This window comes from Bombina bombina, chromosome 4 (assembly GCF_027579735.1).
Source record: "Bombina bombina isolate aBomBom1 chromosome 4, aBomBom1.pri, whole genome shotgun sequence".
NCBI classification, from domain to species: domain Eukaryota; kingdom Metazoa; phylum Chordata; class Amphibia; order Anura; family Bombinatoridae; genus Bombina; species Bombina bombina.
Window position 1 is genome coordinate 1079206045 of NC_069502.1, and position 17800 is coordinate 1079223844.

At 37.6% G+C, this 17800-nt stretch overlaps 1 protein-coding gene across 1 annotated transcript in view; it reads right to left on the reverse strand.

Annotated features, from left to right (window-relative positions):
- Positions 1-17800, reverse strand: part of TTC7A (tetratricopeptide repeat domain 7A) — a 1159252-nt gene that overhangs the window by 1042867 nt on the left and 98585 nt on the right. Inside the window, exon 2 of the mRNA XM_053712237.1 lies at positions 11498-11661. Within this exon, the coding sequence (XP_053568212.1) occupies positions 11498-11661 (164 nt within the window). The remainder of the gene's footprint in view (positions 1-11497; positions 11662-17800) is intronic.

Here is a 17800-nt window from a genome sequence, read left to right on the forward strand (position 1 = left end):
GCATAAATTTCACTCGCCAAATGCGAGTTGGCGAGTGGAATTTTTGAGCCTTGTGTATATGTATGTGTGTGTGTATATGTATGTATGTGTGTGTGTGTGTATGTGTATATGTATGTGTGTGTGTGTGTATGTGTATGTGTGTGTGTATATGTATGTATGTGTGTGTGTGTGTATGTGTATATGTATGTGTGTGTGTGTGTATATGTATGTATGTGTGTGTGTGTGTATGTGTATATGTATGTGTGTGTGTGTATATGTATGTATGTGTGTGTGTGTGTATGTGTATATGTATGTGTGTGTGTGTGTGTGTGTGTTGCCGGGTGAAGCCAGTGAAATACTTTGTAATATTATTACAAGTTCTGCTATCCAATGCACAGATTAATTGCATAATGTAACATAAATGTGTTTATTGATAGCTTATTATTGACTTCAACGGACATATTTTTTAAAAAAAAATTTAAATTCAGATTCTATCTGATTCTGTTTGATTCCGATACATCATGTCATCTTGAACAACTTTCTAGTTTACTTCTATTATCAAATTGTCTTTGTTTTCTTGGAATCTTTTGTTAAAAAGCAGGGATGTAAGCTCAGGAGCATGCATGAATTGCAGCACTATATGGCAACAGATTTGTAAGAATGTTAACCATTTGCAAGAGCACTAGATGGCAGCACTATTTCCTGCCATGTAGTGTTCCAGATGCCTACCTAGGTATCTCTTCAACACAGAATAACATTGGAGCAAAGCTAGTTTGATAACAGAAGTAAATTGGAAGCTGGAAAATGATTGGGTTTTCTATCTGTTTAAGCCCTTACATGGCACACACATGTGAAAATGTAATATAACTGCAATCACAACTATAAATAATGTAACTAAATAATGGTAATCAGAATCATTTTATAAAATGTACTCATAAAATTACACAACAAATATTTAAAAATGTTAAAGGGGTTTGAAACCCAAAAATGTTATTTTGTGAATCAGACAGAAAAAAGTTTCCAAATTACTTTTATTATCAAATTTGTTTAGTTCCCATGATATTCTGTGTTGTAGAGATACCTAGGTATGCATCTGGATACTACATGGCAGGAAATAGTGCTGCCATCTAGTGCTCTTGCACATGGATCACACTGATGCAAAACTGCTCCCATATAGTGCTCCAGAAATGGGCTGGCTACTAAGCATACATCCCTGAACTGTTGCTTTTGTTGGTTATGTTAAAAACATGCATTCAAACACATAAGGCAGTCATTATCAAAACTAAGGGCTAGATTACATGTGGAGCGGTAACTACTGCTTGTGCTAGAATATTTATTGCGCTAGCGGTAAACCCTTTGGGGCCTATCTATCAAGCTGCAGGCTCGCCAGAAACAGCAGTTATGAAACAGCGGTCACAAAGACTGATGGTTCCATAACCTAACTCTAAGGAAATACTTTCAGGGTGATATTGTCCCTCAGAGTACTACACGTACAGAGACCAGTGCCAATTTTGACGATCTTGCCTTCACAGATATATGTTCATTAAGCAATTTGGAAGACCTCTCTTATGAGAACAGTGATCAATTTCATGTGGATAAATTATCCTGTAGAATGAAATCTAGATCCAATTTTATCCTATACAGGCCAGGGGCAAAGGCCTAGAGGTCTTCCACAAAAGGGTAGTTGAGGATCTAACTGCACTATCTAAACAACAAGTTACCAGTTATTCCAATTTAACGAGAAAAGAAAGAGAAGCTATAACTAGCTTACAGAATAATAATTCCATCATTATTAGACAATCCGACAAGGGAGGAAGCGTGGTTGTCTTAGACCAAGAGATGTATGTGTGTGAGGCACTTAGGCAATTACAGGATCCTAAAGCCTATACTGCCTTAAGGAGAGATCCAACCACACAATATCAGGCATTACTTAAGGACCTTCTGGATGATGGTCTGGAGATGGGCATTATTGACAGGAAAATATACGATTGCCTTTTGGTTGATAATCCGGTAATGCCCATCTTCCACCATCTCCCGAAGGTCCACAAAAGCCTTACGGAGATTAAAGGTAGACCTATAGTGGCAGGAATAGGCTCACTGTTGGAGCCACTATCCAAGTGGGTTGATCAGTTTCTGCAGCCGTTGGTACACAACTTGCCCAGTTACTTAAGAGACACCACACATACCCTATCTAAGCTGGAAGGAATTGTGTGGAAAGAGGAATACAGTTGGATGACCATTGATGTGGTCTCCCTGTATTCCTCAATACCCCACGAATTTGGTATTGAGGCCATAAAATTCTTTCTGGACAGATACACAGGGTATTCGGATGAGCATAAAAGCTATGTTCTAAGAGCAATAGACTTTTTGCTTAAACACATTTTTTTCAAATTTTCGGATGTATGCTATCTCCAGAGGCGTGGAACCGCGATGGGGGTTAAATTTGCCCCCTCCAACGCCAACCTCTTTATGGGGTGGTGGGAGCGGTTCCACGTCTATGGAGATAGCAACATCTTTTCTTCCAAATTGGTCAGGTACATGAGGTTTATAGATGACCTGCTGATTGTTTGGTCATCAGGGTTACCAGAAGCCCAAGAGTTTGTTAACTATTTAAATACCAACCAAGTGGGTTTACAATTCGCATTTGAATGGAACAAGTCTACCATTCATTACTTGGATGTTAGCCTCACCTCAGATCATTTGGGGGGTAGGATTAATTCAACTTTGTACAGGAAACCTATATCTGGCAATTGTCTTCTACATGCCCAGAGTAATCACCCTGGGCATGTTTTTAAGGGAATTGTTAAAGGTCAGTTTTTACGCGTGAAACGCAACTGCTCCTTAGACAAGGATTATCAAAAAGAGAGCAAACTTTTGACAAATCGTTTATTGGCCAGGGATTACCCTAGAAGGGTGATCAATAGAGCCAGGAAAGAAGTGCAGTCAGTGGAGAGAGAACAACTACTTGTTCCAAAGAGGGACAGAGAAAATAATATATCAGGTGAACACAAGAATAAACAGAAGCCATTATTCATTACATCATACTCCAATCAGTACTACAAGGTTTGTGACATAATCAGGAGGAATCTTCCCATTTAAGGGGAGACTCCAAACTGAGTAGTTCCATTAAAGATGGCTGTCAATTTGTTTACAAGCGGAATTTGACACTGGGAAACATTTTATCTCCCAGTATGCTGAAAACAAACAAACCACAGAGCTCTTGGCTGCATTTTAAAGGCACCTTTAGGTGCGGCAAAAGAACTTGCAAATCTTGTGATCACATACACGTTTCCACTACTTTCATCTCTGCTACTTCGTCGGAGGTGTTTGAGACTAGAGGATGTGTAAAGTGTTCAAGTAAATTTGTAGTCTATTTGGTCGAGTGTACCTTGTGCTGCCGGCAATATGTTGGTAGAACCACAAGGGAGGTGGGCACTCGGATCAAAGAACATCTTGCGCATATCAGTCATGATAGAGCCGTTTCAGCCCTCTCAAGGCATTTCTTGGAAGTTCAAAGGGGCAATGTTGGATCCTTCAGGTGGCAGGCTATTGAACAAGTTATGAGACCCCCTCGTGGAGGTGATAAATTCCAGATATTATCAAGACAAGAAATATACTGGATCCATAAACTTGGTAGCCTGCTACCTGTCGGGTTCAACTCGGAGTTTGACATCATCAACTATTGGCACCGCTGAAATAGTATAGGTTTACTGTAGTATGATAGGAATCTACTGCTGTTTATTTTCTACATTATCGATACACACTCTAATCTGTGTCACTTGATACTACTTACTGTTGTTATATCACTCTATTATCTTTATGCATAGAGGCAGTACTATGTAGCTGATATATTGTCTATTTACCCCTAATAATCAACTATTGTGGTTGGAAGTACTGCAGTATGCTCAGTCATTATTAAATTTAATTGCTAAGCTTATATTTGTTTCACAGGTACAGTTTTCTGGTAGTGTATCACATATTAGTATTGAGCTGATTGGCCTAGGGGTCTCAACAAATCTGATTTTCCACTACTCATATGTATTATGTACTTATAATCTTTCTTTTTTTCGTATATATAGATATCTGCCCAGCGCTTTCTCCTTTTTATTATGTTGTTAGCGCCTTATGTGGCTTATACTATTTATAAATATATGATACATGCTATATAATATAGATTACATAAGTATAGAATTATGCTTGTAGCATACTGCGGTACGCATATACTAAATTTTCCCAAATTTTCCTAAATCTATTAGTGTATAGCCTTTTGAACAATGTATGCAGTATACTATTTATAAATATATGATACATGCTATATAATATAGATTACATAAGTATAGAATTATGCTTGCAGCATACTGCTGTACGCATATACTAAATTTTCCATAATTTTCCTAAATCTATTAGTGTATAGCCTTTGAACAATGTATGCAGTATATTGCTGCTGCACATATGTGTACCCCCCTATATTATTGGTAGTTGGTTATCATGTCACAGCTAATCTGTTTAGTAATCACCATTATATCCTTTGTTATAACATACTTCTTATGAGACAACTTTTGATATGGTGGGTCTATGAACATGGTTTTGATTATATTTATAAGTATACTTCTGTTTTTTCATTATGTTTATGTTTTGTTTTATTTTTTTGATTGGTTTCACTTGTACATATGTGAATGCAACTATAATAACTATCAGATTAAGGTATTAGTACACTTGTATATTACTTCAGCCAGGTAATTAAAGGGTTAAACATGGGTGTGTTGAGCTCCTCCAATGAGAGGAGGCTATTTGTTTTAAATAGTATGCACATGTTGCAAGATTTTAAGTTTATGACTACGGTCTGTTTACCGAAACCGGTCAAACTTTGTTTCCCTTTGTTTTTACCCTATGTGTCTAGCTGTATACCTATGGACTATTCTAATAAAGATTATTTCTTTTAATCAACCTGAGTGTCAGCCTCACGAAGTTTTGCTAAGGGATTTGGAACATTCACCTCTTTTTTACTACTACTGGCTCCATAACCTGTCCGCCTGCTCTGAGCAGGCGGACAGACATCGCCGGAAATCAACCCGATCGAGTACGATCCGGTTGACTGACACCCCCTGCTGGCGGCCCATTGGCCGCGAGTCTGCAGGGGACGGCGTTGCACCAGCAGCTCTTGTGAGCTGCTGGTGCAATGCTGAATACGGCAAGCGTTTTGCTCGCCGTATTCAGCGAGGTCTGGCAGACCTGATCCACACTGTCGGATCAGGTCTGCCAGACCTTGATAAATAGAGGCCTTTGCGTGAGCCTGGTTGCGCTGATATTACAAGTTCAAAATTAAAAGTTTTTGCTCTAACTCTAACCCGACTTGTGAAAAAGGTTACTGCTTGCACAATAATCAAAAAAGTAAAAAAAGCACCCTACTCGCATGCTAACCCAAATCACTATAAGCCCCTATTGTAATAACCCCTAAACCGTCACATAGCCCACCACAAACTTCCCATTACACTATTAACTCATAAACAGCCATCCCTCCACATCGCAAAGCAACTAAATAAACTATAAACCCCTAAACCGCCATCCTCCCACATCGCAAAGTCATAAACTATTATCTAAACACCCTAACCTAACACCCCCTAACTTAACCGAAAATATAATACCCAAAATTTACAAAATAAATTCTACCATAAAAAAAATAAAAAAAGCACCTGTAAAAGGGCTATTGGTAGTTTATTTTTAGAATAGTTTTTCTCTTTTTTTTTTAGGGGAACTATAATAGGATTAATGATGTCATTGTTTTCGGTAATTACTTTTTTATTCCTTATTTTTTGTAATTTTAGAGTTTTTTACTTTCTGTAATGTTAGTGTGTTTTTATTTATTGTAATGTTAGGGTTTTTTTTTTTTGTAATATTAGGGTTTTTTAATTTTTTTGTAATGTTAGGGGTTTTTATTTTTATAATGTTAGAGGTTTTTATTTTTTCGTAATGTAATTTTTTTTTGTATGATTGCGCTTGCATGATCACATTTACATTCAACTTGTAATACAAGCGCTACTTAGCGCTTTACGCTCCCCACAGAAAATATGGGGAGCGTAAATTACAGCAAGTTGGCGCAAACTAATTTGCAGTAATTTTTATAGCAATCCACGTGTAATATGGATTTGGGCGTAAAGAGCACCGCGACCACGTTTACGCTCCTAGTGCTATCAATAGCGCTACACTTGTAATCTAGCCCTAAATCAATTAGTTTTTGGGTGCTTGTCCAACCCAAATATAAGAAAAAGAGATTTCATGTTTATAGCTTATTTATAATTTGGAGAAGTCATTAAAATGATTGTGCTTTTAATAGATTGATATATATCTAAATTTCATAGAAGAAAACCCCCAAGCTGAATTCAAAGTTTTTGCAAGTGGATTAGAACGGGACAATTTTGATACAATCCGATAGTTTTTTTAGACTTCTGACAGTTCTTCCTGGTGAAGGCTGAAATACCATATGGTGACTTCACTTGCTTGTCAAGGAAACATAGAAGTTTAAAACAAAAAACTACTCTTTTTATATTTTTAGTCTAATAATATCAGGCTCATAAATATTAAATACGAGCCAAAAAGAAGAGGACTTTTAGGCCTCGATATTTAAAACATCAACAGACCGACAAGAAACTGCCTGACGTCGCCAGGCTTGCAGTCGGTTGGTCTGTTGATATATATATATATATATATATATATATATATATATATATATATATATATATATATATATAAATAAAAGGGCGGACCCGTAAAGTGCCGGAAACTTGCAATGTGTCTCTCATTGGAAACAATAGAATTTGCGGCTTCTGCAAACATCAACCGACATCACCACTTGTCGGCACTTTCAGTAGGCGGGGCATATTTTAAGTGTTCCTACAGAGCATAGACAGTGCACTCACATAAACAAAAAATGGTTTCTGTGTAGGAACACTTTATATAATGCCGGTGTAACCTGTCACTACACTACCTGCCTCACACTGGAAAGCCTTGCACTGAAAAGGTGGTGAGCTAAAAATGACTGAAACCCTATAAGTAATCTGTACTTCCCATCTAGAGATTGGAATATATCGCAATACTGGCAATGTATCCCAATCAAGATGCAGGTTACTCCCCCGGAATGCCCAGCTAACTCCCACAGAACGCCAACATCTACACTATGTCTTCGCTATACCTGACTAATAAAGACAAAAAACAACAACTCCCTATTATAACTATAGGAGCTATGTCGATACATGTATATACAATGTTTAAATGATATGCATTTTCCTGTATAATGCATAATTTTTAGGTATTGTATAAAGTTTAAACATGTTTTGTTTGAACACCGAAAAAACATGTTTAAAATCTATACAATACTTAAAGGGACAGTCTACTCAAGAATGTTTAAAAAGATATATAATCCCTTTATTACCCATTCCCCAGTTTTGCATAACCAGCACGGTTATATTAATATGCTTTTTACCTCTGTGATTACCTTATATCTAAGCCTCTGCAGACTTCCCCCTTATTTCAGTTCTTTTGACAAACTTGCATTTTAGCCAACGGTGCTTACTCATTGGTAAATCCAGAGTCAAAACTACCGGCGGTACAACCCGTGCAGTGGCAATGGGGCCAAAGTGCGGAGGGGGCCCATCAAGCAGTGCAGCAACAATACCCCCCTCCTCCAATCAGGCCCAAGGATCGGCGCACAAATGCTGAGCGCAGTGCACTGTTGTCAGAATGATGTTGCGAGGCGAATGTCTCCTGTTAATGCTCAACTAATCAGTGGGCAGAAGCTGCATCTGACGACTAGCGTTTCTGGATTACTACAGGCGGCTGGGGCGGAAGTAACGGAACTGGCAGCAAAGGTGAGCGAGTAGTTAATTTACTTTTCATTTTTCTGTTCTGTGCCCGTGAGCTAGCTCCCACACCACCCAGTGCAGCTGTCTTCTACTTTGTTGCCTTTCTTCTGAACACCGAAACATGGCTGGTTACCTCTGAGCTGTCACCTTTTGCAGCAGCCTTTGGCAAGAACCCTGGAACCCTCACCCCGACCCTGAGACAACAAGTGTAGCCGCAGAGAAACTGATAGAATTTTAAGAGCACTGACTCCAAGCTTTCTGTCAAATCTTTAAATGATCTGGATCAGAAACAAGTCTTACTTGCAATGAACAAATTACATGGCCAGTAACTTTAACTGGGTAATATATATATATATATATATATACAGGTGGCCCTCGGTTTACAACGGTTCAATTTGCGCCCTTTCAGAATAACAACCTTTTTTCAGTCATGTGACTACTATTGAAAAGCATTGAGAAGCAGTGCATTGATTAAAATAGCCAGTAGGTGGAGCTGTCAGCTTGTGTTGCAGCAAAGATATGCAAGCCAAGCAAGCTGAAATTAATCAGTTTAACCAGACCTGAGCTATCGAGCAGATTTCAAAGGAACAAGATCTTCCTGTCTATAAATCAGTCCAGATTGGAATGCATAGAAAGAACTGTTTGCAGAAAAATGCAAGTAAAGTCTGTGTTGTGTGATTATTTTATTAGGTTTATAATGCTGTTTAGCAAATGTTTTTGTTCATTTTACTTAGTTTAATTATATATTCTGTGTTGTGTGATTATTTTATTAGGTTTATAATGCTGTTTAGCATTTAAAGTCTTCATTTCAAAGCTTTAAAAATAATGTATTACGTGTTACTTATGACAATTTTGAGAGGGGCCTGGAACCTAACTCCCTCACTTCCCATTGACTTACATTATAAACTGGGTTTCAATTTACAACGGTTTCAATTTACAACCATTCCTTCTGGAACCTAACCCCGGTGTAAACTAAGGGCTACCTGTATATATATATATATATATATATATATATATATATATATATATATATATATATACTGTATATATATATATATACATATATATATATATATATACACACTCACCGGCCACTTTATTAGGTACACCTTCAACAAGGTGTTGGAAACATTCCTCAGAGATTTTGGTCCATATTGACATGATAGTATCACACAGTTGCTGCAGATTTGTCGGCTGCACATCCATGATGCAAATCTCCCGTTTCGCCACATCCCAAAGTTGCTCTATTGGATTGAGATCTGGCGACTGAGGAGGCCATTGGAGTACAGTGAACTCATTGTCATGTTAAAAAAAACAGTTTAGGATGATATAAACTTTGTTACATGGTGCATTATCCTGCTGGAAGAAGCCATCAGAACATGGGTACACTGTAGTCATAAAGGGATGGACATGGTCAGCAACAATAATCAGGTAGGCCGTAGCGTTTAAACAATGCTCAATTGGTACTAAGGGACCCAAAGTGTGCCAAGAAAATATCCCCCACACCATTACACCACCACCACCAGCCTGAACCGTTGATACAAGGCAGGATAGATCCATGCTTTCATGTTGTTTACAATAAATTCTGACCCTACCATCTGAATGCCGCAGCTGAATTTGAAACTCAACAGACAAGGCAACGTTTTTCAAATCTTCTATTGTCCAATTTTGGTGAGCCTGTGCGAATTGTAGCCTGTATTCTGTTCTTAGCTGACAGGAGTGGCACCCGGTTTGATCTTCTGCTGATGTAGCCCATCTGCTTGAAGGTTCGACGTGTTGTGATGGTATTCTGCATACCTTGGTTGTAACGAGTGGTTATTTGAGTTACTGTTGCCTTTCTATCATCTGAAACCAGTCTGCCCATTCTCCTCTGACATCAACAAGGCATTTTCGTCCACACAACTGCCGCTCACTGGATATTTTCTCTTTTTCGGACCATTTTCTGTAAAACCTAGAGATGGTTGTGCATGAAAATCCCAGTAGATCAGCAGTTTTTGAAATACTCAGACCAGCCTCTCTGGCACCAACAGCCATGCCACGTTTAAAGTCACTTCAATCCTCTTTCTTCCCCATTCTGATGCTCGGTTTAAACTTTAGCAAGTCATCTGCCAAAGTGCATTGAGTTGCTGCCATGTGATTGGCTGATTAGCAATTTGTGTTACTAAGCAATTAAACAGGTGTACCTAATAAAGTGGCCGGTGAGTGTGTGTATATATATGTATGCAAATTTGGGAAGTCTGGGGGGAGGCCCTCTGTTCATTAGGTCAGCCACTGGGTAAATCCACGGGGTGACCACAATATTATCTATATGGCACACATGAACTTGCGCTGTCTAGCTGTGAAAAACTGTCCAAATTCACTGAGATAAGAAGCAGCCTTCAAGGGCTTAGAAATTTAGCATATGAGCCTACCTAATTTTATCTTTCAACAAAGAATACTAAAAGAACAAAGCCAATTTGATGATAAAAGTACATTGGAAAGTTGTTTATAATTGCATGCCTTATCTGAATCGTGAAAGTTTAATTTTTAATAGACTGTCCCTTTAAATTAATATGCATTACACAGGAAAAAATCCTATCCTAAAGAAGGTTGCCCTAAAAAGTGCATTAGGTAGGACATTGCCAATAGAAGGGCATTTGGTAGGGCCTTGCCCTAAAGTATAACAAGGTCTTTTGCCCAACACAAAAAAAAAATATTCTAAATAAATCCTCCTACGTAATCTGATGCGGCGGTGCTCCTCTTCATCCATGGTGGTGGTGGTGGTCTTCATCTATCTTCATCTATGGCGGCGCTCTGCTGGGGCTGTCTTCTTCCACCCGGTCTTCTTCCATCTGATGCGTCTTCTGATCTTCTTATCTTCTGCTCTTACGTCCGACGTCCTCTTCATGGGGTCACCACAGCACACTGATGTTTGAATGCGAGGTACCCACTTTATATAGGGGTACCTTTGGATTCCTTTTAGCTATTTCCAATAATGTCTTTCATAATTCAGATAGAACATATAATTTAACTCTACATTTGACTTCTATTATCATATTTGCGTCATTCTCTTGGCATCCGTTGCTGACGTAGCAGCATTTGACTACTGGTAGCTAGCTGAACACATCAGATAAGCCAATGACAAGTGGCACATATGTACAGCTACCAAATAGCAGCTGGCTCCCAGAAGTGCTTACCTAGGTATGATTTTCAACAAAGGATACCAAGAGAACAAAAAATAAGATAACAGAAGTAAATTGGAAAGTTGTTTAAAATGTTATGCTATCTGAATTATAAAGGATTTTTTTTGGATTTCATATCCCTTTAAGCAAGGCAGTTTATGTACCTTTAAGAATTGCTTGCCAAGGACAAAGTTAGTCAATGGGGACAGAAACCCAAGTGTTAAATGTCCAAGACTGGTGTCAATGGCTCATATTAAACCTGCCTATAAAACTTCTTTTGTCTTTGATAGTAAATTATTACAATGCAGGCAAATAAATGTGATTTTACTGATTTACTAATGTATTTTTGGAAATAATAATTTAGGATTAGAAGACAATAACCATGCACAAAGAAACAGGATCAGGGACGACACACTTTAACTGCAGATACATGTATTAATCATTCAGTAGTAAAGTTAAAATAGACAGGATTTACATCTGTTAACATAGCTTACTTACTGGTAGTTTGCCTCTGTTTAGAATATCAGTTAGATACTTCTTGGCTTGATTTAATTTTGGCTCTTTCTTTTCCATTAATGGAGTGGAGCCTTTAAGTTTGGCAGCATTTTCTTTTAGACACAGTTCCAGCAGAGCTTCAGCATGCAGTAAATTTGCAAAGTCATCTGAAAAGAAGGAGTTAAGGGACATGTCAATAAGAGTTACATTTCCATATAAAGAGCAATGTTATCTGAAGGCATCTGGACTAGCTTAGAAGTGACTTGAAACAATCTTGAGTATAACAAGAAGTCATTTGAGCAAATTAAGGGGATGAAGAGGCGCTTTAGAATGTTAAGCTGTAAATGCGCACTGACTGTATTAGAACTTCAGTTATGGTAAAATGTTCCTTGCTGAGCTATAACAGATTTAACATCATCTTAACAAGGAATATCAAAGGGAAAAGTTACATTTTGTTTTAAAAAGAAACTTATATGCACCGTAAACTCTGGAGTGCATTGACGGGCTACATAATAAAAACATTTGCTTTCGTATTTCTTTTTTGAATAAAATATTATAATGACTATATAAAATAGGTAAGGGATAAAATATATTATGTTACTAATGTTTCAATCCAAAATACTGCTCAAAATGTAGCACTTTTTGAGACCTGAGGTATATTGTCATTATGAACTGAACAGCACAGACCTACAGGAAAAGCCTCACTACATGTGCGCTAGGGATGGGCAAATGTGCTGAAAGTGTAATTCATTTGGTAGAATGAAAATCCATCAGAATTCGGTAATTGAATGTTATTTCCGGTTTTCGAATGTTACTTTTGTTTTCGAATGTTCATAATTAGATCGAATATCCACTTTCTAAATTTCAAATGTAACATTCAATTTAACAAATACTCTTCAGAAGTTCAATAGTTGACGTCATAGGGAATTAAGGCCTAGATTTAGAGTTGGGCGGTAGCCGTCAAAACCAGCGTTAGAGGCTCCTAACGCTGGTTTTGGGCTACCGCCGGTATTTGGAGTCAGTCAGGAAAGGGTCTAAAACTCACTTTCCATCCGCAAGTTTTCCATACCGCAGATCCCCTTACGTCAATTGCGTATCCTATCTTTTCAATGGGATCTTTCTAACGCCGGTATTTAGAGTCGTGGCTGAAGTGAGCGTTAGAAATCTAACGACAAAACTCCAGCCGCAGAAAAAAGTCAGTAGTTAAGAGCTTTCTGGGCTAACGCCGGTTTATAAAGCTCTTAACTACTGTGCTCTAAAGTACACTAACACCCATAAACTACCTATGTACCCCTAAACCGAGGCCCCCCCACATCGCCGCCACTATATTTAAATTTTTGAACCCCTAATCTGCCGCTCCGTACACCGGCGCCAACTACGTTATCCCTATGTACCCCTAATCTGCTGCCCCTAACACCGCCGACCCCTATATTATATTTATTAACCCCTAATCTGCCCCCCACAGCGTCGCCGCCAGCTACCTACAATAATTAACCCCTAATCTGCCAAGCGGACCGCACCGCTACTATAATAAAGTTATTAACCCCTAATCCGCCTCACTCCCGCCTCAATAACCCTATAATAAATAGTATTAACCAATAATCTGCCCTCCCTAACATCGCCGACACCTAACTTCAAGTATTAACCCCTAATCTGCCGATCGGAGCTCAGCGCTACTCTAATAAATTTTTTAGCCCCTAAAGCTAATTCTAACCCTAACCCTAACACCCCCCTAAGTTAAATATAATTTTATTCTAACAAAATAAATTAACTCTTATTAAATAAATTATTCCTATTTAAAGCTAAATACTTACCTGTAAAATAAACCCTAATATAGCTACAATATAAATTATAATTATATTATAGCTATTTTAGGATTAATATTTATTTTACAGGCAACTTTGTATTTATTTTAACCAGGTACAATAGCTATTAAATAGTTAATAACTATTTAATAGCTAAAATAGTTAAAATAATTACAAAATTACCTGTAAAATAAATCCTAACCTAGTTACAATTAAACCTAACACTACACTATCAATAAATAAATTAAATAAAATACATACAATTATCTACAATTAAACCTAACACTACACTATCAATAAATTAATTACATAAAATACCTACAAATAAATACAATTAAATAAACTAACTAAAGTACAAAAAATAAAAAAGAACTAAGTTACAAAAAATAAAAAAATATTTACAAACATTAGAAAAATATTACAACAATTTTAAACTAATTACACCTACTCTAAGCCCCCTAATAAAATAACAAAGACCCCCAAAATAAAAAAATGCCCTACCCTATTCTAAAATAAAAAAATTCAAAGCTCTTTTACCTTACCAGCCCTGGAAAGGGCCCTTTGCAGGACATGCCCCAAAGAATTCAGCTCTTTTGCCTGTAAAAAAAAACATACAATACCCCCCCCTCAACATTACAACCCACCACCCACATACCCCTAATCTAAACCAAACCCCCCTTAAATAAACCTAACACTAAGCCCCTGAAGATCTCCCTACCTTGTCTTCACCTCACCGGGTCCCGATCTGTCCAGAAGAGGGTCCGAAGTCTTGATCCAAGCCCAAGCGGGGGGCTGAAGAGTGACGTCCATCCTCGGGCTGAAGTCTGGATCCAAGCGGCGGCTGAAGAACTCCATCATCGGGCTGAAGTCGGAAGTCCATCATCGGGATGAAGTCTTCTATCAAGCCGCATTTTCAATCTTCTTTCTTCCGGAGCGTAGCGGAGCCATCTTCTTCCAAGCCGACGCGGAACATCCTCTTCAACCGACGCCTACTAGCCGAATGACGGTTCCTTTAAATGACGTCATCCAAGATGGCGTCCCTCGAATTCCGATTGGCTGATAGGATTCTATCAGCCAATCGGAATTAAGGTAGGAATATTCTGATTGGCTGATGGAATCAGCCAATCAGATTCAAGTTCAATCCGATTGGCTGATTGGATCAGCCAATCAGATTGAGCTCGCATTCTATTGGCTGATCAGAACAGGGGGTTTGGGGGGGTTTGGGTTAGATTAGGGGTATGTGGGTGGTGGGTTGTAATGTTGGGGGGGGGTATTGTATGGTTTTTTTTACAGGCAAAAGAGCTGAATTCTTTGGGGCATGCCCCGCAAAGGGCCCTTTTCAGGGCTGGTAAGGTAAAAGAGCTTTGAACATTTTTAATTTAGAATAGGGTAGGGCATTTTTTTTATTTTGGGGGCTTTGTTATTTTATTAGGGGGCTTAGAGTAGGTGTAATTAGTTTAAAATTGTTGTAATATTTTTCTAATGTTTGTAAATATTTTTTTATTTTTTGTAACTTAGTTCTTTTTTATTTTTTGTACTTTAGTTAGTTTATTTAATTGTATTTATTTGTAGGTATTTTATGTAATTAATTTATTGATAGTGTAGTGTTAGGTTTAATTGTAACTTAGGTTAGGATTTATTTTACAGGTAATTTTGTAATTATTTTAACTATTTTAGCTATTAAATAGTTATTAACTATTTAATAACTATTGTACCTGGTTAAAATAAATACAAAGTTGCCTGTAAAATAAATATTAATCCTAAAATAGCTATAATATAATTATAATTTATATTGTAGCTATATTAGGGTTTATTTTACAGGTAAGTATTTAGCTTTAAATAGGAATAATTTATTTAATAAGAGTTAATTTATTTTGTTAGATAAAAATTATATTTAACTTAGGGGGGTGTTAGTGTTAGGGTTAGACTTAGCTTTAGGGGTTAATACATTTATTATAGTAGCGGTGAGATCCGGTCAGCAGATTAGGGGTTAATAATTGAAATTAGGTGTCGGCGATGTTAGGGAGGGCAGATTAGGGGTTAATACTATTTATTATAGGGTTATTGAGGCGGGAGTGAGGCGGATTAGGGGTTAATAACTTTATTATAGTAGTGGTGCGGTCCGCTCGGCAGATTAGGGGTTAATAAGTGTAGGCAGGCGGAGGCGACGTTGTGGGGGGCAGATTAGGGGTTAATAAATATAATATAGGGGTCGGCGGTGTCAGGGGCAGCAGATTAGGGGTACACAGGGATAATGTAGGTAGCGGCGGTTTATGGAGCGGCAGATTAGGGGTTAATAATAATATGCAGGTGTCAGCGATAGCGGGGGCGGCAGATTAGGGGTTAATAAGTGTAAGGTTAGGGGTGTTTAGACTCGGGGTACATGTTAGAGTGTTAGGTGCAGACGTAGGAAGTGTTTCCCCATAGAAAACAATGGGGCTGCGTTAAGAGCTGAACGCTGCTTTTTTGCAGGTGTTAGGTTTTTTTCAGCTCAAACTGCCCCATTGTTTTCTATGGGGATATCGTGCACGAGCACGTTTTTGAAGCTGGCCGCGTCCATAAGCAAAGCTGGTATTTAGAGTTGCAGTGGCGTTAAATTATGCTCTACACTCCCTTTTTGGAGCCTAACGCACTGAAAACCCAGCCATTCTGTGAACTCTAAATACCAGCGGTATTTAAAAGGTGCGGGGGAAAAAAAGCATGCGTAGCTAACGCACCCCTTTGGCCGCAGAACTCTAAATCTAGGCGAAAGTAAATTGATATATAATAGATACATATATATTAATTTGAATGTTTCTTATTTGAATATTGCATAATTTGAATATTACATTTAAAGAAAGCACCAGAAATACTATTTAAAGTATATTGATTTCACCTAGCTTTACAGGATGTTCATAAGGTTTATTTAAAATGATGTTTTGCAATGGGGTTTTTTTTTTCTCAAACACGCTGCCCAGATCAAAGTTAAACTGTAAATCACTCCTCAGTAGTGCTAGGTCTATTACACTACCTACTAATCTGATACCAGACATATGACAATGTTTTTTACTACCTATTAAGGAATATACTTTTTTTATTTAATTACTCAGGATGTTATACAGACCAGAGTTAATACCTAGTCTTTGATCAATCTTGTTGGTCAGCTCAGGGAGTATGCTAAATTTTATATATATATACATATATATATATATATATATATATATATATATATATATATATATATATATATATAAATATGTTGCATAAACAGTTCACATGCTAAGCTAGTTACTCGAGTTGAACCTCCTACAATACATGAGGTTTGGCTAGTTCGAACAGGAACTCTGTATTTGACTAAAGCTAGTAGCTTTTGTTTTATGTATCCCTGCAGGATGTCCCTAAGGTTTTCTTAATGTTGTATGTTGTGTAACGTCTTGTACAAGCATGATGTTCAGGTTATTGTTAAATTGGAAAGTACCTTCCAATAGTTTTGTGTCTTTTATATAGAAGTATTTTACCTTAATACGTTATGGTTATCTTAATAGTCTGTGGTCATTTATATAACTGATGTGTAATGATTCAAAATGTACCCCTAATGTAAGGTTTTGCCTGCAAAGATGTGCAAAAGACAGAATTCTGTTTATATTTAGGGACTAGACTCTTTAGCGTGTCCCAACGAAGCAGCTCTTTGCATGCCATAGCTGAGATTAAGTACCCTAACAAACTCACTAGCTTTAATGACGGTAATAAACCTGAGCTTTATGTTTAGGGTACATCTACAGGTTTAATATGTATATATATTCACTAGTGAGACCAACCCACCTACACCTGCTCTACAATTTAGCTCCTACACTAGAGTTGTAAATATATGCTGGATTGATAGTCCAGTTTTATAATACTTGCAGTATGGTGGTTTTATCTTCCTTTCATATATTAGTTTGTTTAAATACCATATACAATATGATGCTGAATGTGAGACAATAGGACAATATTATGCTTATGACCTTATAACACTCATAGCCCTTCCACCTTACAGTTATTATACATAGGTGCACCCACTTGTAATAATTATGGTTACGCTATAATTTATGTGATTACCTACAACGCACTGTATATGTTTACTAGGATAAGAGGAGTAGCAGATATAATATGGCTTTGGTTTTGGAGTTCACTATGTCTTGCTAACATTGTTCTTATTGAATCACATACACCCAAAAAACATAAATTATGCTTACCTGATAATTTTCTTTTCTTCTGATGGAAAGAGTAAACAGCTGCATTCATTACTTTTGGGAAATAAGAACCAGGAGGAGGCAAAGACAACCCAGCCAACGAGTTAAATACTCCTCCCACTACCCTCATCCCCCAGTCATTCTGTCGAGGAACAAGGAACAGTAGAAGAAATATCAGGGTGAAAGATGCCAGAAGAATTTAAGGACACCCCACATAAAATTACGGGTGGGGAGCTGTGGACTCTTTCCATCAGAAGAAAAGGAAATTATCAGGTAAGCATCATTTATCT